Source organism: Notolepis coatsorum (genome assembly GCF_963971535.1).
Source record: "Notolepis coatsorum genome assembly, chromosome: 15".
Classification (NCBI taxonomy): domain Eukaryota; kingdom Metazoa; phylum Chordata; class Actinopteri; order Aulopiformes; family Paralepididae; genus Notolepis; species Notolepis coatsorum.
Genome location: NC_140179.1, coordinates 52,063,079 through 52,089,382, shown reverse-complemented (window position 1 = coordinate 52,089,382; position 26,304 = coordinate 52,063,079). Strand labels below are relative to the sequence as shown.

The 26,304-nt window shown below is 41.4% G+C and overlaps 1 protein-coding gene across 1 annotated transcript in view; it reads right to left on the bottom strand.

Annotated features, from left to right (window-relative positions):
* LOC311241744 (uncharacterized protein) overlaps window positions 1-24,367 on the bottom strand; it is a 45,065-nt gene extending 20,698 nt beyond the window's left edge. Inside the window, exon 1 of the mRNA XM_084330642.1 lies at window positions 24,250-24,367. Coding sequence (XP_084186768.1) covers window positions 24,250-24,271 — 22 coding nt within the window. The 5' untranslated portion in view covers window positions 24,272-24,367. The remainder of the gene's footprint in view (window positions 1-24,249) is intronic.
* Between the last annotated feature and the right edge of the window lie 1,937 nt (window positions 24,368-26,304).

The window sequence follows — 26,304 nt, the reverse complement described above, 5'->3', positions numbered from 1 at the left end:
TTCAACCTCGAAGTAAACAAATCACAGAAGGTAGCCACTGCCGCCTGCTGGCACCATCCAGGTATCGACGTGAGCTAACGGTAGCTAGTTAGCCGGCAACCCGGCACCATCGTATCAACCAGGCCTGTACACTGCGATGATATGATCGCGAATTGCCCCTTTAATTGGCCGTTGCGATTGGTAAATATTATCTGGGGGCGGGCTTGCGAGTAGTGCTTTCAAGCCTTGCATTCGCATTTCACTCCTAAATTATCCAAGGCGTGTGATGACGCCACTCACGCGAGCTGTCAGTGCGACACAATGTCGTGGTGCTATGAAAGAATCTGTCGGCAATGAATGAACTTACTGCGATCACAGATAGCCTGAGTGAAAAAAAAGATTTGCATGTGGAGTGAATCTAGGTCACGCTATATACTTGGTACTTGTAGTCTATCGTGCGATTAAAGACCATGTCCCTATCTGCGTAGTCTATACATCCAACACCAAATCCCATAATTCCTAGCAAAACGAAACTGAATGTGGCCTCTCTTCCTTTCAATATGGACTATTGCATCGCCAAAGAAGCACCTCATTTCAATACATTTAAGATACAAATTTTGCTCTGCAAGAACAACGGAGTGGATATCAGTCCATCTTATGACAACCACGTCCGATGTGGAGAGATGATAAGATGATGATGATTGACGTGATGATGTGATGATTGATTGACGGGGACACGGACACTTCTAACATTCAGGTTCAGCCATGCATTAGGTGAGTAGTAGTAGCCCACTATTAGGACGTGAAATACTGTCTACTTAAATTTATAAAATATCAACCTATCTATCTATCTAATAATGAGACAATATGCAAATAAGATAATACTAATAATTGTCACGGTGTCCCCGTATATGAAATGAAAGTGGCTTGCAACTTTACTGGCTGTCACAAACTGTTTATTTCTCGTTTAGCATAGTATTACATTCCACTTCGATAAACAATCAAAGTCCTACCGTAAGAGCCTCATACGGGTCAATTAAACCTTTTTGATTAGTCTTTCCTTCGAGCTAAGTTGGACTGAACATTTCACTGTCAAAAGCGCAAATGTAAATAAGGTTGCGTCGCAACACGGTTTTCAAAATAAAGGTCACATATACAAATTCCTCTCAATTCTTACTAAAAAAAGTCCCGGATATACATAAACATTAATTGGCATAGATCTCTATAAACGGCCCAACACATTGATCACTTTAGGCACACACTGAAACCAGTAACATCACAAATATGAAGCAGGTAATTACCCATACAAATAATAAACCTTTCATGGGGTTATTTACAATAATAATTCATTTGATTTCTAAAGCACTTTTCATTGTGAAACAAATGTATGCAGAGTTTCTTGTCCTCCTGATTAATGCAATGGTGTGTGTGTGTTGTGGTGATCTCATTCAAGGAGCACTACACAAGCGCGCGCACACACACACACACACACACAGTTTGTTGTTTTTGTTCTATTAGTGATTTACACACTTTCTCGGTTGGTTCATTATAAAAGATACAAACCTGAAAACAAACGCACTTAAATGTTAAATAAAAGGACCACAGTAATGAGGCAGGAGGAACATATTTTTTTAATAATGGTAAAATTGTTATTTAAAAATTTGCCCCTAAAAAGTGTGCCCCTAGTGAAAAAGCTTAGCGTACAGCCCTGTCAACGTGAGCCAGTTGCATTAGGATTAAAAAATGTCAACACTCACTCACCCCGTTTTATATTACATTCCCAAAGAAGTGCCTCCGTCTCTCGTAGTCTCGTTGTGCTGGATGAAGTCACTGGCGAGTCGACTCGTGGCGGCGAGGGTTTTGCTAAATGTGACAGTGTGTGCAAGTTTAGCTCTTGTTTGACAAAACGTTAGCCATCTGTGGTCAGGGAGCTCATCGTGGGCTGGAGTGACGGTGGTTAACTTCGACGCTTCATCGTTCAATGGTAACGTATTATTATTATTGCTTAAGCTTTAGCAGTCTGCTCAGAGATGGAGGAAATGCATACAGGTTAGTGTGACGCACCTCTGTGTTCTCCTCACGTGACTCACAATAGCCAATCAATCATTAGGTTTGCACACACACATACAGACACACACACAGTAAGCCATCACTGGGAACGCTCAGAGGAAAGGGGGGCTGAGAATATCCGTCTATCAGGGCTCCAGACTAACTTTTTTCACCACCGTCCCAGAACCGTCCCAGAACCGTCCCGAAATACAATTTTGACCGTCCCAAAGTGAATGTAACCGTCCCAAAAATCAAATGTCGTTTCTTTACTTTGGTTGTCGTCGTCTATAGTTGTTATTGCCATAAGAAACACCATTCAGAGAAGGGGAGAATAAATAGATTTAGTCAAAAGGCTCCCAGGTGGAAAGATTTCACAAGAATAATTATGATTAAAAATAAATTATATATATATATATATAATTTATTTTTAATCATAATTATATATATATTATTATATATAATTATATATATATATATATATAAAGTGTTTAACAAGGTGCTAGTATAGGGATATTTGGTCAAGGTGCTGTTATAGTCAACCAATTGGAGCCATGTTGATTATTCCTTCCATAGGAAAATATATTTAAATGTATTTGTATTTTATTTCGTTTTAGTTTTTTTTGTTATTACAAATGTGTGTGTTTATGGTTGAAAATGTTAGAGATAAATAAAGATCAAATCAAATCTAACTGAATAAGTTATCCCTCTTCTAACAAGAAAGAAAAACGTAGTTTAGCTTTAAACTATATAATGTCATTGCGTCCAGAGATTCCACCTTTGATAACTAAAGTAATGACACTTGACTAGTAATGAAACATGTCCCTTAGATCGCGCTGTCCTCCTGGTCGATATTGATAACTGCTGCTAAATTCCAGCGGGCCCTCCTCACTGAATATGGATTCATTGTGTAGCTGAAGTGAAGTTTGCCTATAGCCTGTCGTCTATTTCTCCGCGTTCGTTTCGATAAATGTAACGTTATGCCAATTAACTCGCATTACGTGTTAGTATAGAATCGAATAGAAATCCTTTAATAATCCCGAGGGAAATTCGGCACTACAGAGCAGACTATGTATCGCTCACATTGAACAACAATAAACATTTAGGTCAATAGGACTAAAATAGGAATAACAATATAATAATATTAAAAATAAGAATAAAATAGTGTGAACTATGGATTAATCAGTGGCAGTCTGATACGTTAGTCAGTAACGTTAGCTAGCAATAAGCAGCTATAACTAGAACACGTCGATAACTGTATACAGTTCCAATAGACTAACATTACACTTCTGTGATTTAAATGTGTCCTTACCTTAGACTCGGGGGTAGTTCCCTGTTGGTCATTTTGGGTCTGTGTTTATCCTCTTCAAATAGCGCAGCATGTTTGCGGTGATCTCTTCACTGAGAGGATCCCACAGTATAGCGCGTTTTATTTTTTTATAACATTCTGATCTTTTCGCGGTTCTTGTACAGTGGTCTCGTGCCGTGCGACTGTCAATTACCAGCTGTCATTCACTGTGTCAACCAGGGTTAAATACCAGTGGAGAAAGCCTAGGTAAGAGAGATTTCCCTCACCTGTTAACACGTTTTTCTTTTTCGATACGAGATTAATTTGGGGTGTGACGCTGCTGCAACGCGACTGGCTGATGAGGTGGGTAGGAGCTAGATGCTGGATTAGCGTATGGCTGCATTGGGAGGCGGAGATAGTCATTGGATTTGGCTAATCACGCTATGTTTAGACTTCAGTGAACTCTGTCAATTTAGTCAGCACGAGACATTCACCATTTGACAGCAATATATGCGCGCACTGACAGTCGGCCAATTGACATTTCCTGTGAAAAAAAAAATCCTCTCCGTCCCGTTTGCGTCCCAGCAAAGATTTCGGTTTGTCCCAAATCAATATTTGATCGTCCCCGGGACGACGGGACATCGTTAGTCTCGAGCCCTGGTGTCTATCTGTGTGTGTGTGTCTCGCTCTCTCTCCCTCTCTACATCTCTCTCTCCTGAACCTATTTCATTCAAAAGTTAGACATTGATGGACAGTAGCTATACGTATACAAATTATAGCTCAGGTGTAGCTGTAACAGAATAATTGTATTAACTATTAATGAACTATTATTCAATAGCATTTCAATTATAATGAATTCAATAATTGTATAAAGAATTTTCCATGTTCTGTGATCTAATAATATATTCCATTGCCTTTCCTATCTGTATCAAAGTCAAAATGTTGGTATCATGACAAGACTACAACATACAAAAGCAGCTTGACAACCGATATCCTTTGTGTCTAGTAGGTAGAGCTGCCGCGGTATTGATGTTTTCCTTACCGCACACATTTGCAAAATATTTCCTACCGCCGCGGTTATTACCGCACGCACACAAAAAATTTAAAAAAAAAAGTTTGAATGCATATTTTTTTTTTAGTAGTAGTCTACTCTTTATAGCATATAGCCTGCCTCTAGTCTAAATGTCTATCTTTAGAGGATGACTTTGCAGCATGAATATTGTTTGGGATTCGGTAAGCACGCATTAGTTATTGAAAGTGAAACACGGATTCGAAGTTTCCCCTCTGGTCGTGCGCAGTTCACTCGGTGTCGCGGGCTGGGGTGGTTACCCCTAACCCCCCCGACCCTTTCTTATTATTATTACTATAAAGTTACTACTTTATAATAAAGGCATTCGTTTTGTGGCATTAACATTATATAGTTATACGTTCAATAACATCAGCGTATTTACCGGACCATTAGCAAGGCAAGCAATACTCTATTCATATCTCAGTTCCTTTCTTTGCTCAGAGCGTGCTGAGTTGTCCCATTCTGCGGTCTGTTAATAAAGTTTTCAATCAGACAAGTGTATAGAACGAAGGGCTTTTATTATAACATTAGTTGCAGACAGTAAAATCATTATGTCTCGTTTAGTACTCCTGAAGAGCGATGGTAGTCCACTCCGGCGGAGAGTTAAAGCTAACGTTATTAGCCGTGTTGTGATGAGCTGACATTCAGGACGTAAAAAACGTGTGACGCGTCTCTCTTCTGACCAATCAGTGGTCTGCAATGTTTCACGTGACTTTTCTGGTACCCAATAGGGTCGCTTGGAAACCTCGATAGAGGAGTAGGGTATATCTGCAGAGCCGCAAGCCCAACGAGAGGAGGGTAATTTATTATTATTATTATAAAAAACAGCGGTGACGCGGTATTCAGCCTACTCTGCGGTGGCCGTGATGTAACAGCGATACCGCGGTAATGCGGTAATCGCGGCAGCTCTACTAGTAGGCATGGGCCAATTTGTGATTTTGGTGGTATTTGCTATTTGCACAGATATTTAGCCCTTAGTATGCACACGCACAGTATAATATGCATGTAATAAATAGTTTGTTAATAAACATAGGGACGAAGACTGTAAAAAAAAAAGTGTCGACAATGTTTTATAATCTTTGTTAATTTATCATCATAAAAATTCGGTGCCCCCGAAATACAAAAAAAGTAGGGGTGCACCGATGTATCGGTCGGGTATCGGTATCGGCCGATAAGTGCCTTGTTGACTGCAATCGGCCTATCGGTCGATAAGCTCGAATGTGCCGATGGCAGTAGCCGATAAATTCAGTCGCGTCCTGCACAACGGCGCCGTCCCCAGTCCCCCACACACACACACACAAGCTACTGCATCAAAGTTACTACTAAATATTCAACATTCTCTTTTGAGACTCCGCTTCAGACTCTTATCATTTGGCACTAAAAGCTAGTAGGGCTGACCTTCGAAGCTTTTTTTGGCAATCGAAGCTTCGGGGCCGAGCTTCGATTTTAATTCGAAGCTTCGAAAAAAAATTAATTTTTTTTTTTTTTTTAATGTTGTGGGACTTGTACAGCACTTTCGTAAACGTTGTTGTTTTTAAATGTGCTCTATAAATAAAGTGGGTTGGATTAATTAATTAAGTAGCCCCTTTTTGTGACTGACGCATCCAACAAGGTTTCACTCGGCTGTGTGATTTAATTCAAGGTGGATCGCTGTTGTCGTTTGAACAACTTCAGATTTCATGGGAACTACCAATCCCCCAAATCAAGAATGTTTAAGATGAATGAAGTAAGATTTTGATTATTTGAAATATGGCCTGTGTAAACTAAACTATGCACAGAATTATGTCAGTCTACAAGGTCCGGATTCTACATGGTCCGGCAATGTAGACCTTGTAGACTCCACTACAGACCAATTATCAGTGAATGTTCATGCATTTTTAAGAAGGGCAACTTCCACAAAAAAACAAAGAACTCACCAAAACATCTCAGTAGCACCTTATCTAAATGTTATATTTCATATATGGAGATTCATATTTATTTATGTATTGCATGCATTTCTACATTTTATTTCCTATTTTGTTTATTCATCCCAGTATCTTTCTTTCTTATGTGTGGAATTCTACAAGGTGCGCGCACACACACACACACACACACCCACACACACACACACACACACACACTTACATTTAGTCATTTAGCTGACGCTTTTATCCAAAGCGACTTACAAGTTCTGTACGACAAGACAGCAAGAAGGGTACAACTCTATCAGCTGAGTAACAATGTTCATCAAAGTGTTGCGTGTTACAGTGTAGGTTAGTTTATTAGGACAAGTGCATGACAGTAAGGTTAGTCACGGTTAGATTTTTATTTATTTTTTTATCATTTCAGATAATGGTTGAAGAAGTGAGTCTTTAGTCGACGGCGAAAGATTGGACGGGATTCGGCTGTCCTAACTGGGATGGGTAGTTCACACACACACACAAATCGAAGTAAAAAAAAAAAAAAATTGAAAGAAATTTTTTTTGAATATATATATATTTTTTTAACTTCGATTTTTTTTAATGTTCGAAGCTTGTGCCATCGAATCGAACGTTCGAAGCTTCGAAGCATTTAAGACAGCCCTAAAAGCTAAACATTGTCACCGATTGTGTACGCGAGGTGGTCGCTCAGTGACTACGTTAACATGAGCTAGGTTAGTGTTGGAGCCAAAATGCCCTTCTGTTTATTTAGTTTTATTTCAACTCACGGTGCAGAGGTGTGGCATTATTAGTCACCATGGCAACCACCACAGGGGGTGGTTACCCATATATACTGATGAGAGGGTGATGAGCCCCAGGTGCGCAAGTGGAATAGCCATACAGTTTTTGACCGTGTCTTGTCGTGTTCAGGTAGATGTGCCGTATAGGTCGGCGGTCAGTGTTATTAGTAAAAAGAGTTTTTGTATATATATTTTTGGTTGATAAGTCAATAAAAGGATTGGCATATCCAAAATGATAAGAGCTCTCTGGACATTTGAATTCTTCAAGCACGCGTCTAACCCAAGCCAGTCCACTTGCCCCTCGCAGTAGGCTTATGTAAAGGAGTCTACATTAGTAAAAAACTAAGGCTCTTCGTTTGAAAAGGACAATTGCCTTTGTTACTTATTGGAAGACGAGGATAATCGCGCTCGGCGCTCAAGATTCATTCAAACAGCTGATCAGCGAGACAGCGCGCTCTGCGCTCAAGATTCAACAGCTGATCAGCGGGACAGTGTTTTGATTTTTGAGGCCGCTGAAAGACATTAGTGACAACTGTTTGGTTCACCGTTTCGCTTGGAATTGCGCGGAACGTGGACAATCTGGACCAAGCTGCCCAGCACCGTCGGGGAGCGGACGGACCGGGAGGAACCACCCAGCACCGTCGGGGAGCGGACGGACCGGGAGGAACCACCCAGCACCGTCGGGGAGCGTACGGACCAGGAGGAGCTGCCCACCACCGTCAAGGAGCGGACGGCATCACCTGCCCCAGCACCATTTGGGCGAGGGAACGGACCAGGGAGCTGTCCACGGTACCACCGTCAAGGAGCGGACGGCATCACCTGCCCCAGCACCATTTGGGCGAGGGAACGGACCAGGGAGCTGTCCTGCGCGCAAGCAGTTTATTGAATAGCGCTCGGACAAAGAGCGCTGTTTGATGTTGAATAGCGCTCGGACAAGGAGCGCTGTTTGAAGACTTTTCGAAGTTCAAAGAATAAAGTCAAACGGCCCCGACAGCGCTGCGCAACGAACAGGTATGTAGCGCGCTACCGGTATATCTTATATGGCCATATAAAAAACAAATGTGTGCACACGGGGTCAATTGAGAAAAATATAAAAAGGGAAAATTCCAATGCATTGGTGGTATATGATTGTGCAACCCGTTCGTGTGTGTGTCAAGGTTTGGTTAGAACGTCATGTGATGATTAACTGTGGGTTTGTTTATTGTGATTTAACCAAAGGTACCGTTTCATATTGAATCTGTTGGTCTTATATTGCTGATATGAATTCTGATAAAGGTGTTCAGAATCCAACAAAGACCAGCGTTATGGTTGAAAAGCCAGCCACGGCTGAAACTCATTGTAAAGAACCTTCATTGGTTGAAAAGTCACAGCCCACACCCACAGTGGCTGAAACACAGTCCGATGTGGACACAGGTCAAATCACACACAATGTTGATACCGATCAGCAGGTCACAAAACGCAAGAGCAAATTAACACCAAAAGCCCTATTGGATAAAATTGACACATTACATAAATTACATAAATCTAAATTTAACAAGGCTTCTAACTTGCAAAAAACGATTTTGGGGTTAATGCAAAGTGGATGCAAACAGGAGGTGCAATGCGCATTTATGCAATATCTCCACATATGCAAGGAAGCAGAAGCAAACCAGGAGGCTCTGTTGCCAATAGTACCTCCTGAGGAAAGGGGAAAACATGACATTTGGTTCAAAGCCAAAATGATCAATGTCAATGACTTTATTGATCACATGAATGCATGGACAAAAATGACACAACCTGTGGAAAGTGTTAATGAGGATGAGGAGGATGTGCAAAATCTAATTAATCCAAATGACAGCATTTCTAATGTGGGAAGTAAAAAATCTGCTCACAAAGGTCACACAAGGTCTGGTACCAGCAGGTCCAGCAGGTCCAGCAGATCTTCTACCTCAGCAGCTCGCTTACAGGCCGAGGCAGATAGAGCTTCACTTGTGATTCGAGCTGCAGCGTTAAAGGATAAACACGCTCTGGAGGAGCAGGAACAAATTCTAAAAAAGGATAAACACGCTCTGGAAGAGCAGGAACAGATCCTGAAAAAGAAAAAGGAAACGATGGAGCTTGATGCACAACTGGCAGCTACCAACGCAAGAATAGCAGTATTTCAATCCCCCAGTCACCAAGCTCTTTCACTCACACAGTCCGATGGAATGGACTCCTACTACAGGAAAGGAACAAGGTTAAAGGAACCCTCAGTCACTCTCAATCCTCATGCAAAAGAATATACATCACTACCACAGCAACCGTCTATGCAACCACCAGAACTGCAGCAACCATCTGCACAGCAATCATATGTGCAACAACCATCACTATGGAAACCACAAGCTATGCAACAGCAACAAGCACTAGGGGTGCACCGATATATCGGTCGGGTATCGGTATCGGCCGATAAGTGCCTTGTTGACTGCTATCGGCCTATCGGCCGATAAGCTCAAATGTGCCGATAGCAGTCGCCGATAACTAACCATCCATTTGTGTAGCGTCAAAAGGCACCCACCTGCACAACGCCCGCCGTCCCCCCCACACACACACAAGCTACTGCATCAAAGTTACTATTTATGATTAACAAGGCATTCGTTTTGTGGCATTAACGTTATATAGTTAGTGTTACACGGACAATAACATCAGCATATTATTATTACCCATAGCAGCAAGGCATTACTCCGAGTCCGTTCATAGCCGGGAGGCAGAAGACTAACGTTACTGGTGAAAATGTGATTTACGTTGGAATACTCCTTTGCCAACTTGCTGTACTTTGCTTGCAGGTCTGCAGCCATTATTACTGGATTAAGAATAGCCCCAACTTTAGCCAACGTAACGTTATGGCTAAACCTTTAACATTAGTTAACCCTAGCTTTCGGTTAGCTGTTCAATGCATAGTAATAACACAACCAAGCGAATCCATCAGAGCTCCCCATCAACACCGCTCTGTCGGGAGGATGGCATTTAAGAAAGTATCTGCTGTTAAAATGACACAAACATTCGTTTTGTGGCATTAACGTTATTATAGTTAGTTACACGTTCAATTACATCAGCATAGTATTTACCCGAAGATAGCAAGCAAGCCGTGCATAGCTCGGTTACATTCCGTTGCTCATTCCGTACACAACTACACATTCTGCAATCTGTTAATAAAGTTTTCAACCAGACAAATGTATAGAAAGGCTTTGTTTTATTATAACATTTGTTGCAGTAAAATCATTGTGTCTCGTTTGGCCATCCTGTGGAGCGCGCTGGTCGGCGGGCACTGCCGGGCAGCTAACGTATTAGCTTGTTGTGGTTCTGAGTTTGACTCGCATTCTCGCAAGCAGATCATCAATGGCGGCATGCCCCGAAGTAGAAAAATGAATAAACGCTTGGTGGTAAGCAGGAGGTGGGTGCTAGCGGTGTGGCGTAATTGGCCGAATCGACTGTCAATCAAAATGGTTCCATTGCATTGGTTGAAAGCTCTGGTTGAGAGAATAGTATCCCGCTGCAGGCCGCCAGAATGGTTCCATTGCATTGGTTGAAAGCTCTGGTTGAGAAAATAGTATCCCTCTGCAGGCCGCCAGACGATACTGGGAGAGGGATCAGTGATACCATAAACATATTTCTTGATGTTTCCTTTTTTAAGTAAGTAAAGAGGCCTACAAATACAAACACACATACAAATATACAGTAGTTTCATTAAAAAAATAAAAAAAAAATAAAAAAAAAAATATTAAAAAAAATATTAAAAAAAATTAAAAATACTTATTTTTTGCCACAATTATCGGTATCGGTATCGGTATCGGCCGATTGTGTTAGTTGAACAATCGGTATCGGTATCGGTGGCCAATTTTCATATCGGTGCACCCCTAACAAGCACCCATTCAACAACCACCACCCTGGCAAATACCACAAGCTATGCAACAGCAACAAGCACCCATTCAACAACCACCACCCTGGCAAATACAACAACCTATGCACTTGATGCAGCCAACACCCATTCAACAGCCCCCATTTTGGCAAAGACAACAATCTATGTTGTTACAGCCAACTCCCATTCAAACACAACCGCCATCTTTACAAAGACAACATGTGTCTTGGGATGGAGCACAGGACAATACAACTTACAGGGAAGCTCCTGTGCAGCTAACGACCCCAACTGTAATTTCACCCCAAAGCAATGAAACCTCAGTTGTATGTAACCTATTAAAAAGGCAAAATGAGATAACAGCAATGCTAGTGGAGCAGCAAACAACTCACTTACTGCCACCAAGAGAGATTCCATATTTTGATGGGGATCCTCTGCAGTACAGAACCTTTGTCAGAGCCTTTGTTCATTGTGTGGAGAAGAACACGAGAAACGGAGGTGATTGTTTGTACTTCTTGGAGAAGTACACCAGGGGTCAGCCTAAAGAGCTTGTGCGTAGCTGTCAACACATGGCTCCAGACAGAGGCTATGATATGGCTAAGTACCTACTTGAACAACACTTTGGAGATGAATATAAAATCACAGCAGCTTACATGGAGAAGATGCTCAACTGGCCGCTAGTGAAGGCTGAAGACATAAAATCTCTTCAAGCCTATGCTCTTTTCCTTCGGGAGTGCTGTAATGCTATGGAGAATGTCCAGTACATGAGGGAACTCGATATGCCAGCGAACATGAAAGTATTGATTTCAAAGCTTCCATACAAGCTCCGAGAGAATTGGAGAGTCTCTGTATGTTCTATAATGGAAAAACACCATCGCAGACCACAATTCATGGATATTGTCACATTCATTGAGCGCCAGGTAAAGATTGTCTCAGACCCAGTCTTCGGAGACATTCAAAATACACCACCAAATACAGGAAGTAGACCTATGAACATGAACAGAATGAAATCACAAATTAAACCCAAATTCATAGGAGACAGTTTTGCAACCACAGTTACTATCGAAACCCCTGCAAAGCAAAGAAATGCATGTGCTCACAACACCAACACTTGTGTATGTTGCTCTAAAAACCACACTCTGGATCAATGTCCTCAGATGGAGGAGAAGACACACAGGAACAAGATTACTTTTATAAGACAAAAAGGAATCTGTTTTGGCTGCCTTCGCATTGGACATCTTAGCAGGAATTGCGAGAAGCGCTTGACTTGCAAGCTGTGCAGCCAAAACCATCCCAGTGTTCTTCATATAAATCAGAAGGAGAGAGCAAGCAACACAAACCAGCCAAAGAAACCTTCGGTGAGTAACGCACAGATCTCTTTGCAGACATGTGGACAAACAGGGGCCGGAAGCAGCAATGGGGCTCTGTCAATCTTGCCTGTACAGGTGAAGTCCGGCGAGGGAGACAACATCATTACAACATATGTATTTTTAGATCCAGGCAGCACTGACACATTTTGTTCAGAAACCCTAATGAGAAGGCTGAACCTTACAGGAAGGAAAACACAAATCAGCTTACATACCATGGGCCCAAAGGCATCGGTGTCCAGCTACATGCTGACAGACTTGGAGATCGCCAGCCTTACTGGGAAACAGTTCTATGACCTGCCCAAGGTCTACACCCAGAAGAGGATGCCCGTAACCACAAGTAACATCATTAGCCAAGAGGAGTTGGCTAAGTGGCCATACTTAGATGGGGTTGCCCTTCCTCGGATTCAAGCTGATGTGGAGTTATTGATAGGTACCAATGCCTCCAAATTGCTTGAACCTTGGGAAGTTGTGAATAGTCATGGCAGTGGGCCATATGCCATTAAGACCCTATTGGGGTGGGTCATTAATGGTCCCCTATCAGGCTACAGTGAGCAGCGGAGTGAGAATGTCAACCCCGCTGCTATTGTTAATAGGATCTCTATAACAAATCTGGAGGAGTTGCTGAACAATCAGTACAACCATGATTTTAATGAAAGGTCATCAGAAGGCAAAGAGGAAATGTCGAGGGATGATATGAAGTTCATGGAAATCATGACTGATTCATGCAAACTTCAGCACGGACATTACACCTTGGAGCATCCCTTTAAAAGGAAAGAAGTGTCTCTGCCAAACAATCAGTTTGTTGCTAGGCAACGCATCCTTGGACTGAAAAGGAGGTTTGGGAGAGATGAGAAGTTCCACCGAGACAGGATTTCTGCCATCCAAAGAACATCTGGTGTCACGCAGTGGAGGTACATTTATACCACTCAGAACCCTGCTGACAAAACTTCAAGGGGAGTTAAGGTGGATGATTTGCTGACCAACAGAAGGTGGATTGAGGGCCCTGAGTTTCTTTGGAAACCAGAGGAAGAGTGGCCAGATGGTATCTTGGAGTACAACAATTTCTGCTGATGACCCTGAGGTCAAAAAGGATCTCAACATCAATGCAGTAATTGTCGATGCACCAAGTGCCACACACCAATTGATCACCTACTTTCTAACTAGAAAAGGTTGAAGAGGTCAGTTGCTTGGATCCTGAAACTACGAAAGACTCTATTGGAGATGAGTCATAAAAGAAACGGAGTCATGAGGATGCAGACAAAATGGAACAGGAAACACTGGCTGAGAATACTTACCTTTGCTATAGGAGCGGCAGAGGTGGAGTAAGGAGAGACAAAGTCTTGTCCCTGGAGACATTATATTGATCGCAGATGCTACAGCCCCATGTGGTTCCTGGTTACTTGGAAGAGTCCTGGAGACCTATCCCGACAGGAAAGGACTGGTGCGTTCTGCACGAGTGTAGACCAGTAACTAAGCTTGCTTCAAGAAGCTGCAATTTAAAGCTTCTAATTCAAATAATTGTTTTTTGAGTTCTTTTGTATACATTTATTGGCTCCATTATGTAAATATTATTTTGAATTGTTCCTGGCCTCCTGCCATTCTCAATTAGGGGCCGGTGTGTTGGAGCCAAAATGCCCTTCTGTTTATTTAGTTTTATTTCAACTCACGGTGCAGAGGTGTGGCATTATTAGTCACCATGGCAACCACCACAGGGGGTGGTTACCCATATATACTGATGAGAGGGTGATGAGCCCCAGGTGCGCAAGTGGAATAGCCATACAGTTTTTGACCGTGTCTTGTCGTGTTCAGGTAGATGTGCCGTATAGGTCGGCGGTCAGTGTTATTAGTAAAAAGAGTTTTTGTATATATATTTTTGGTTGATAAGTCAATAAAAGGATTGGCATATCCAAAATGATAAGAGCTCTCTGGACATTTGAATTCTTCAAGCACGCGTCTAACCCAAGCCAGTCCACTTGCCCCTCGCAGTAGGCTTATGTAAAGGAGTCTACAGTTAGCTAGCATGAGCTACCGGGAGATGGAAGACTAACGTTACTGGTGAAAATGTGATTTACGTTGGAATACTCCTTTGCCAACTTGCTGTACTTTGCTTGCAGGTCTGCAGCCATTAGGCCTGCCGCGATAAGCAATAAATCGATTAATTGCCGCGATAATTAAAATGAATGCAATGATTTTGACGGGCGCGATTAATTGCTATTTGCGCGTTTGTTTGAGGCGGAACCAGTGCCCCTTGTCAGTCACTGTCCGTGTTGGGAGGCGGGCCGCTGGCTTTACTACAGAGCACAGCACAGGAGCTCCGTGGGGCTAACGTTACCCCTCATTGTGTCTATTCTACTAGCATTAACGTTACTCATACAAACAATCAATAGCGAGTTATATTGATCACGCTATGTACGATAGCCATGCTAAAACGCTAGCACAACATTAGCACCTAACCTAACAACAAGCCTTAACAAGTCAGCGATCTTTTTGCGAGACTAAACTCTCCGCTCGGTGGCAAATTGTGTTGATGTCGGTTTTGTTTAATCAATAAATGAGGCAGAATACACAGTGACTGTATCCTTTGTTTATTGCACTTGTGCCTGCTGCAAACATAATGATTATGAAATCCTATGCGAGACATTAAAGATGGCGGCGTTCTGTTTTCGTTCAGACTCCCTCAGACTCTCCAACGAGTGACGCGTCTCTATTCTGACCAATCAGTGGTCTGCAGTGTTTCACGTGACTTTTCTGGTACCACTTCTACCAATAAGATGCATGCATCTCACTTCTACTCGCTTGGAACCACGACAGAGCAGGGACTAAAAAAGTACCTGATAATCACAACAACACTTCCGGTCCGGTCGGTGGGCTTCAAAATAAAAGTCTAAAACACCGGAAAAGACGGAGCGGTGGGCTTCAAAATAAAAGTTTTGGGAAATAAATTTCTCCAAAAAAAAATTCTCTAACCGGTCGCAATAATATCGCTTATCGCAATATTTTCGGGGGCAATTAATCGCCCAGCAAAATGTGTTATCGTGGCAGGCCTAGCAGCCATTATTGCTGGATTATGAATAGCCCCAACTTTAGCCAAGGTAACGTTATGGCTAAACCTTTAACGTTAGTTAACGCTAGCTTTCGGTTATCTGTTCAATGCTATTAATAACACAACCAAGCGAACCCATCACAGCTCCCCCTCAACACCCCTCTCTCGGGAAGATGGCATTTAAGAAAGTATCTGCTGTTAAAATGACACAAACATTCGTTTTGTGGCATTAACGTTATATAGTTAGTGTTACACGTTCAATAACATCAGCATATTATTTACCCGAAGATAGCAAGTAAGCAAGGCATTACTCCGTTCATAGCTCAGTTCCATTCCGTTGCTCATTCCGTACCCAACTACCCATTCTGCAATCTGTTAATAAAGTTTTCAACCAGACAAATGTATAGAAAGGCTTTGTTTTATTATAACATTTGTTGCAGTAAAATCATTGTGTCTCGTTTGGTCATCTTGTGGAGTGCTGGTCGGCGGGCAGCTAACGTATTAGCTTGTTGTGGTTCTCGCAAGCAGATCAATGGCGGCATGCCCGGAAGTAGAAAATGAATAAACGCTTGCCGATTGGTGGTAAGAACAGCAGGAGGTGGGTGCTAGCGGTGTGACGTAATTGGCCGAATCGACTGTCAATCAAAATGGTTCTATTGCATTGGTTGAGAGCGCTGGTTGAGAGAATAGTATCCATCTGCAGGCCACCAGACGATACTGGGAGAGGGATAGTGCTACATGGCATGGTGGAATTAATAATTAATACCATAAACATATTTCTTGATGTTTCCTTTTTTTAAGTAAGTAAAGAGGCCTACAAATACAAACACACATACAAATATACAGTAGTTTCATTTTTAAAAAATTACAAAAAAAAATATTAAAAAAATTACAAATACTTATTTTTTGCCACAAATATCGGTATCGGTATCGGCCGATTGTGTTAGTTGAACAATCGGTATCGGTGGCCAATTTTCATATCGGTGCATCCCTAAAAAAAAGCCCCCGAAAATCTATTTTTATTTTTATTTTATTTTTTAACCCTGGTTCAGGTGCATACTGATAAACGTATTTGACCTTTTTTTGATGATTTACAAACAACAAGGGTAAACTAGGCTGACGATTTGGCTAGTTTACAATATTGAAATTGACATTCCTGATATTTAAGGAGTTGATACCTATTGCACAAGTCGTTCTTGGGAAGGGGAAATGAAAGAGGCTGGACTGGGATGGCACAACATCGTTCGGGAGGCCAAAAACGTGCAACATGGAAAGAAATCGTCAGTGGCCTTTTGGCCTATGCTCCACAGGGAGTGCAAAGGCTTAAGTCAAGTAAGTCAAGCACAAGTCAACATAACGTGCGTTTTCACGTTTGATTTTCCCACCTATTGATTGTCCCGCCTGCTTTCCCCCTTCCTATATTCCAACCTCTGATGATGTACATATCTTGAATAGAGGCACACACTCACTCAAACAAACAACACACTGCAGCACCCACTCTCCACACTTTAGATCACACAAACACACTTTACACTTTATATTTATTGATAAAGGATTTGCACTACAACTCGTACACCTACTGTGAATTGTACCTAAATTGCACCTCGTCCCATTTCTGCCTTGCACTATATAGTATTGTATATTAGTACACTGCACAGTATTGTATATTGTATGGTAACTACGTCTATTCTGCATCGAACATTGTACATATGTCTAAACTGAACACTGTGACCTCATTTTTTTACTTCTAATTTTACTATGTTATTTTATTTCATACTTATCTTGTCTTGCACAGTCTCTGGAGCGTAACAGTAAGAAGCATTTTGTATAAAAGTATTCTGTACTTCTGTATGACAAATATTAAAGAAACTTGAAACTTGAAACTTGCACTGAATGTTTATGTAGGTCTCTTTCGATTAAATTCTATTACGATTCTTCAGGCAACGATTCAATGAATCATGAAATCTCTTCATTTGACCACGATTCGATTAGATACATTTTCTATCAGTTCATTTCTATTCTAATCGATTCTAACATTTTCAAGTCGATGCAGTTGAATCGTCACATTAAGATCGATGCATCGTTACACCCCTAATAATTATATAAATACAATTTAAAAAATATTGTGTCTAATTAGTATTACTGGATGGATATTGTAAACAAGTCACAGTAGAACAGTAATATCATGCTTTTTGAGTGTTTTACCTGCTCTACCACTGCACAGAAATTAGGCATTTTCTTTCTATGTGGTTACCACTGGTTACAGGCAGCCATGCTGGAAGAAAATAACTAGCCTACACAAATATCCCGTGCAAGGTCTCTATTAAAGATATTTAACTGGAATTATGACTAGTCATAAATTGTAAATATCTGAAACTGGAATTACAACTAGTCATAAATCAGTTGTAGATATCTGAGCAATTTAAAATGTTCTAAATATAATTTAGATATCTTGAATTGGAGCGTTGACTAGTAAAAATATAATTTACAGATATCTTGAATTGGAGCTTTTGGCAAAGATTTTGGTAAAATGACGCTGCAGATATCAGTCACAAATATCCAGTCTAGCTAATAAATGTTCAAACGGCTTCCTCCATCTAACATTCTAACCTCTTTGGCTCCATCTAGCCTAATCTATCCTTTCTATATACCTGCATATAGCCTAACCCATATAGCTCTGTATGATGGTATATACACAATAATGCTGTGTATAACCGTATATACATTTATCTACATCTGTCTGTACATACCTGCATATAATCCTTTTTACATATCTGTAGATACTATATCTATACATATCCCTTACCTACTCTTGGCTGCTGGCCAGTATGACTTACTACTACCATAGTGTCTTTATACCTGTATCACTGTACATAATACTACAACTCTGTACTTACTGTACATCTGATTAGCACTATTACAATACTCAGTAGTTTGTCATTTATATATTTTTGATCCAGTTTAATCACCTGTACATTGTATATTACCATTATCTGTTAATCAGTGCAGCGGTATTTCATAGAATTGACCATGCCTTGGGAGGATTCAGTGGAGGAGCCAGGAGGCATATGCAAAGGGCAAAATGAGATATGCAGAATAGCAGCAGAAACTGAATAGTGAGGATGGAAAGACAGGGTTTGTCAGGTGGAAGTAGGATGCAGAAGATTTATAGCATGATCAACTTTATCATTATTGGGAGAGTTGGGGATTTATTGTAGGCGGAGTTTGCGAAAAGCGGTGAATGAGATGACGTCAGAAGAAGCATTGAAAGGCAGTCAGTGGATTTGGTTGAGGAGAAATAATGTCAGCTGGGGGCCAAAGTAAACTAAGGCTAAGACTAAGAGTATTCCTTTTCTTCTCTGTTGTTGCCGTTTCATGTGTGACATTGGTATCAGGAATTGTTTTATTTTTTACATATTGATAACATAGGTTAAGAGCACCTACGGGAGGCTGCAATTAGAAACTGGCCCCTGGAAATGTCCAAACCCAACCCCCTCCAATGTACAGTTTCCCCCGTCCCCACCTGCAGGCCTGTACGCTGCGACGAGATCGTCGCAAATTGCCCCCTAATTTGGCCGGTGCGAATGAAAAATTATATCTACTCGCAAGCTTGCGAATAGTGATTTCACCCCTTCATTCGCATTTCACTACACTAACATTAGCCTACAACCAGGGCTGTACAGGCGACATAATGTTGCGGTTGTAATTTCATTAGACAGACCAGCGCGGACATTTAATAACATGCAATTTAATTGACACGAGCAATGGGCTAACGTTAGCTGGTGGTCCCGAGTGAAGCAGGGACGGCGGAGCTATAGGCTAACGTTAGCTGGTGGTCCCGAGTGAAGCAGGGACGGTGGAAAAGTGAGGAAAGGGGGTGGGTTATATTGACAAGTGACAACGCTTGACAACAGAAGTTTAAACATAACTTCATATTTATTAGTTATTCGTTTCTGTATATCATCCACTGTGACTTTCCATCTCCGTGTTAGACTCTTCCTGTTTACATTCGAGTGTGACGTCATCACCTACGGCAGCTTAGACGATCAAAACGCGAACCTAGAACAAAACCCGGGGGGGGGGGGGGCTGGCTCTCTTGTGCGTTCTCGCCCCCTCTCTCTCTCTCGCTCTCTCTCTACATTCAATGATTTAAAGTAGCCAAACGTTACAGACAGTATAAATACTAACTGGATAGTTGATGATAAACATTTAATTTCATTATCTGAAATATTCTAAAATCATTAAGTCTGCTATAAGCCATTATCCCTTTGTGTGTAATTATTATTTTCTCACAGTAGTATATATATATATATATATATATATATATATATATATATATATATATATATATATATATATATATGTGTGTGTGTGTGTGTGTGTTTGGCTAAAGTGGATAGAAAACACAGTACTGTGCAAAAAAAGGGCACCCAAGAGTTTTTATATAAATAGTCTTAGATGTAAATATTTTTTTTTATTAGTGTGTCAGTAGACTACTCTTAGTACATTTTCATTAAATAATTTTTTAAAGCATTTTCATGGTTTAATAATGCAAACATATGTTGCAGGGACTTATTATAATCATCATATTGGCGTGACTGTATGCATCAAAGGGTTAAATCAAGCATTTTTAAGTGCTTTAGGAAATGTCAAAATATTGCGATATATATTGTGTATCGTGATATGGCCAAAAAATATCGCAATATCATTTAGAGGCCATATCGCCCAGCCCTACTATAATGGTAAAATAGTTATTTAAAAATTTGCCCCTAAAAAATATTCTTTGCCCCTAAATTTCTCATTTAGGGGCAAGTGTGCCCCTAGTGAAAAAGCTTAGCGTACAGCCCTGACCTACCCAACCACCTCCAATGTACAGTCAGTCACCCCCCACCTACCCAACCTCCTCCAATATAGTTTATTCCCCCTCAAATGTATACTCTCAAATGTATATAATGTATACTCTTTTTAGAAACTCTGTCTATTAATCAGAGTTTCCAACACCAGGGTCTATATGACAGGACAGGCGTTGAACTCTTAAACAGTACTGTATATTTGTATATCTTCATTATTAGGGATGCACGATATTGATTTTTTGACACCGATACCGATATCGATAACTTTATGCTCCTCAGGCCGATAACCGATATCGATAACCGATATTTATTGTATTATAATCTTTTTTCTTAATGTATATATTATTTTTTTTATCAAATTTTTTTTTTCAACATGAAACAAAACATATCACAATACAATAATAATACATAAAAAGACTTCCCAGGACAATAACTTAACACCAACTTAAATGTGACCTAACCAGACAACAGAAACAAAAGCCAAGACAACAGTATTGACTGATAAAGTGACCATATTTATTTTTCCAAATGAAAATTCACAATCCGTCAACAACTTATAATACATCCAACCTAAGACGCTCGAAGCTTTTTGTTCTTTTTTCAAAGCGGAGCCTTGAAAAAAAGGCTTTGAGTGGACACATCACCACCACAACAAGTCACCTGCAACAAGCTAGAAGCTAGAAGCTAGAACCTAGAAGCTAGAAGCTGCTGTGAATCCAAAGCCAGCTATTGACGAGTCGTTTGCTAAATTAAAGAAGTTTGACAGAAATGACCCAAGGGCTCAAGCCGCTAGCTTTTAAGCAGTCCTTGGTGGTGCAAATTAACCTGGCTACTATGGAGCAATAAGTGACTGCGTTCAACCGAGGGTTGCATCACAGCCATGGAAGGGGCTAGCTTTGCTTAGCTCCTCGCGTCGTCGTAGGCTTCTAAGTTAACACAATAACACACCATCGTAGCGGTGGTGATGCCGCAGGTGACCCGTCAGGCTGGATGTATTACAAGTTGTTGCCCTTTTCCCTCCTTGTGGAACTTCTCCATTGCATTTATTACAAATAGCAAGCAATCTTTTTCCTCTGAAATTCCGAGTACCGACGCGGCCATCTTTGTTTTTAACGTCAGCGCTGATTCAGAAACTTACGTGCCTACGTCACAGCCAAGAAAGGGAGCGCTCGATTTGTGTAAAACGCCCTGTTCTTAAACCACACGCTGTCAGTCGTACCACAGTACTGGCAAAACGGGATGAGCCTACAGTCAAAACAAACGCACTTCATTCCAATTCACCCACACAGCATTTTCTTTTACCAAAAAATATATTATATTATCGGAGCTATTAATAACGTTATCGGGTTTATCGGGATGACGTCATAATTGCTGATATCGGCCCGATAATTATCGTGCATCCCTATTCATTATCTTGTAATAAATGTCTGGATGTAACAGTACTGTCTACCTGTATGTCATACATGTCATGATGAATTGAAAATGGGGGACCCTGATGTAATTGATTGAAAAGTTTATTAACAGATTGCAGAATGGGTACAGTACAGTACATCTCAATACATACAATTGTTAAGGGGATGCAGACCAGAGAAAGACTTTCGTCTTGTTTACATCATGGTCCCCCATTTTCAATTCATCATAACATATATGACACACACGACATACAGATAGACAGTACTGCTACATCTATACATTTATGACATACCAGATTTGCAAATACAGTACTGTACAGTACAAACAAGACGAAAGTCTCTCTGGTTTGCATCCCCTTAACACATTAAGGACCAGCCACGAGTTTATATGGGTTTCGGTGCCATGCGTTGTGGACCAGAGGCACGTATATAGCCGTGGCAAGTTGTTATTGTTTATTGTTATTAATAACCGGATCAAGATCCCCGATCGGCTCTGCAGATCTTCCCTCCTCTGTGGAATCGGCAACATGCAATACCGGCCAGATCCTCTTAGGGGCGCCATCGCTCCACTGCAGTATCATTGTGGGCGAATGGACTTTTTTTTTTACCTTCCAATGGAAGATCATATTACCCTGATCCGAAACGAACATCATGCTGTGTATTACGTTTCGAATCGTAGATTTCACCATGGAATAAGAGGATTTATCATCAACCAATGGACATATCGATCTACCAGATGTCGATCGATAACGGGGAAATGCTGGAGGGTATCCCACAGGCACACGGTAAGACATTTATCACCTAATTTATAGCCGGATCGGACCTTGCTGAGCAACGCAAGCAGTCTATGACTATCAGTGAATGTGACTAGTTACACGGACACTGTATTGGTAATCAATAATACTAATCGACGTCCCCCACCGCCCCCCTTTCATCCATACATGCTTTTTTTTTATCCACTTTTTCTCCCATTTTCTATATTTTCTCCCATCCCAATTTCGTATCATCCAATTCAACCCTCCCCTGTCACGGACGCTGTTTCTTGCCTCCCACAAGCCGGCTGCAATGTGGACTAAGTCATACATAGCACAAGTCCCCTCCGGTACTTGAGGTAACAGCAGTCGCATCTTTTCACCTGCGCAGCTCGATCTCTCAGTGGCGAGGAGTAACGCGTGGGAGGCTCACGCTGCCCCCGACACTTCCTGATTCTACTGCGCAGGCGCACCAACCGACCTGTAGGAGTCGCTGTCCACAACGCCCGATCCCCACCCATCAGTTTCCCACCCCCTAATACGGCCAATGTGTATTAGTACGGACGACCAGCTAAACTGAAAGCAAATGTGGAGCGCTGGGCTCGAACTGACGAGCCCAGCGTCTCCAGCATTTCGTGGCGAGCGCCTTGCCCACTACGCCACGTAGCCGCCCTTCATCCATACATGCTTTGGGACAGCCTGGATCATATGCAGTTTGTGTTATTTCTTTAGCATATATAAAACGGAAATGCTGTTGAATATAACGTTAGTAGCCTTTAGCTCCATAACTAGCTTTCCAGAAAATAGATGAGACGAAATCTGCGATAAAGCTTATATTCACGGCGCTATAAAATGACAACCTACCGATGATTTTTTTCCTCTTTAAGCCATTTTGAAGGGACGGTTTATGCACTCAATTGACAATGAGAATGGACAGATAGCAACACTATAAAGTATAGATATAGCGGTTACAAAACCCACATGTTTGTTTACATTCCTCTGTCCTCTAGCCACTAATTAGACTAAGAAGCCCATCGGTCGTCAAAGTGTTAACAATTGTTTGTATTTAGCTGTACTGTATTGTACCCATTCTGCAATCTGTTAATAAAATGTTCAATCAATCAATCAATATCATGGGAAAGGGTCTGGGACGCTGGAACTAACTGTTGAGCAGCACACACACGTGACCTTTTTATTTGACCACTATGAGCAGCATAGTGTTTGGTAAGCGGATTGGGTTTTTAAGGCACAAGTACCTTGTGTTTTTATTACATTACCATTACATTTGCACTCTGGTTAGATTCGTTGTAGCTACTGTACTTGTGCTGTATCATATGGTGACAATACATTTTAATCTAATGTAACTGTACATAATGTCAATGTACAGCCCCCCCCCCCCACCCCTACCCTCCAATGTACAGTTTCTACGTCAAATGTATATACTCTCTTTTCTGGACTCTTTGTATCACAAACAGTACTGTATTTGCAAATCTGAAATGTCATAAATGTATAGCTGTAGCAGTACTGTCTATCTGTATGTCGTGTATGTCATATATGATATATGTTATGATTAATTGAAAATGGGGGACCCTGATGTAAACAAGACGAAAGTCTTTCTCTGGTCTGCATCCCCTTAACAATTGTATGTATTGAGCTGTACTGTATTGTACCCATTCTGCAATCTGTTAATAAAGTTTTCAATCAATCAATCAATCAGTCGAGCAAAAGATGAGCTACGTTGCTAACATAAACTTATTGTAGGTAATGTATGGCCCTGGCTGGGTTGTTTGGCATCACACTCCCGATTCACAGGCTGTAATATCTACAAAAGAAGTGTAATAAAACTAAAATACATGTAAATAACTCACCTGTTCCGCCAGACTGCAGCATGTTCAGTTGTCTCCGTTCGACAGCAGTATGCAGTTTGTGCTCCTTGGGGGAAACGTCCCTGTTGAATCCTAACGTGGTTCTTTCTGCAGAAGTTAAAATGAGCTCTACAGCCGCGGATAGTCGCTCTGTGACAAGTGTCCTCAATAACGTGAGCCGAGTTTTAGACATGATCAGTTCATGTATATTATCACACTGACCCGACGGCGTATTGACATGAATGATTGTTGATGATGACTGTTTTTCTATCCACACGGTTCCTTTGCTTGAACTCGTCCAGCCTGTCGAATCAACGAGAGCCAAGTCAAAGATGGTCTCTGGTCACGTGCTGGTCTGTGGGTCGAAAGAGCCGCTCTCGCCGCCTGCTGGACAGGAGTAAAAACACGAACAGTTTAGATTACCAACTAAATAAAAGCACCAACATGGATATAGAAAATGTTGTGCATTCAGTAGTAATTCAAAAACAGGACAATTGTCAGTTAAAAAAAAAAACATACACAGGAAAATAAAAAGACAAATCAACCCATAAAAGAAAAAAGAAACACAAACATGCCATAAGTCAAGATAAAACGAAAATAGATTAGATGAAAACATTAAATTGGGAGCATAGTTCCACAGTCTTCATAGCTATTTAGTTTGTTGTTGAAGTTATTGTATTAATGTATAGCTCAATTTCTTTCTTGAAAACCTGAAAATGTGGTTTTACTTTACATAAATTAGGTTTAAAGATAAAAAAAAACAGTACTGATTACAGTTGATTGATTGAAAACTTTATTAACAGATTGCAGAATGGGTACAATACAGTACGGCTCAATACACACAATTGTTAAGGGGATGCAGAACAGAGAAAGACTTTCGTCCTGTTTACATCAGGGTCCCCCATTTTCAATTCATCATGACATTTATGACATACACGACATATGTACTGTTACGTCCAGACATTTATGACATACAAGATATACAAATATACAGTACTGTTTAAGAGACAAAGATTCTTTTTTTTATCCAGTTTTTCTCCCCATTTTTCTCCCATCCCAATTTTGTATTTCCAATTCTTCCCTCCCCTGTCTTGATCGTTGCTAGACTATGCCTCCCACTGGTCGGCTGTAGTGAGGATAGAAGCCTTGCATCACGTGTCCCCTCCGGTACACGAGGAGGCAGCCTGTCGCATCTTTTCACCGCAACAGCTCGAACTCTCAGTGGCGAGGAGTAACACATGGGAGGCTCACGCTGCCCCCGATACTTCCTGTTTCCGCCGTACCGGCGTCACCCAACCGACCTGTAGGAGTCGCTGTCCACAACGTCCAATCCCCACCCACCGGCTTTCCTACCCTCTAACACTGCCAATTGTGTTAGTATGACGGCCGGCCAAGCCGGTAGCAACGCAGAGAGCTGGGCTCAATACCAGCATCTCCTGCGTTAGTGGCGGGTGCCGTGCGCACTGCGCCACTCAGCCGCCCAAGAGACAGAGATTCTAAAAGAGAATATATACATTCGAGGGGGAAGAAAACTGTACATTGGAGGGGGTTGGGTGGGTGGGGGGTTTGGACATTTACCAGGGCCAGTTTTGAAATGCAGCCTCCCGTAGGTACTCTTTGAGAGCGGTTTTGAAGGTGGGTAGGGATTCACATTATTTTACGGCTGTGGGTAGGGCGTTCCACATTGTTGTGGCATAATTGCGAAACGTGTTTAGTCCCTTGTTTGAGCCGAATCTGGGTTGAACATGATTTGTGGAACTCCCTCTGGTGTTGTGGTCGTGGAATACACTGACCTTTGGGAAGTATTTTGACATGTACATGGGTATCTTAGTGGTGTAGTGTATCTTGTAGACCAGGACCATTGCAAGTTGCTGTACTCTGTCGTCTACTCTAAGCCATCCTAGGTTGTCAAAATGGGCAGGGGTGAGGTGGGTTTTAGGAGTAAGGTCAAGCAGTAGTCTGACCAGTTTGCTTTGTGATGTTTGTAGTCTTGTTTTTAGGGCATTTGAGGTGCTTTGGTACCATGAGGTGCAAGCATAGTCGTAGTACCCTTGAATG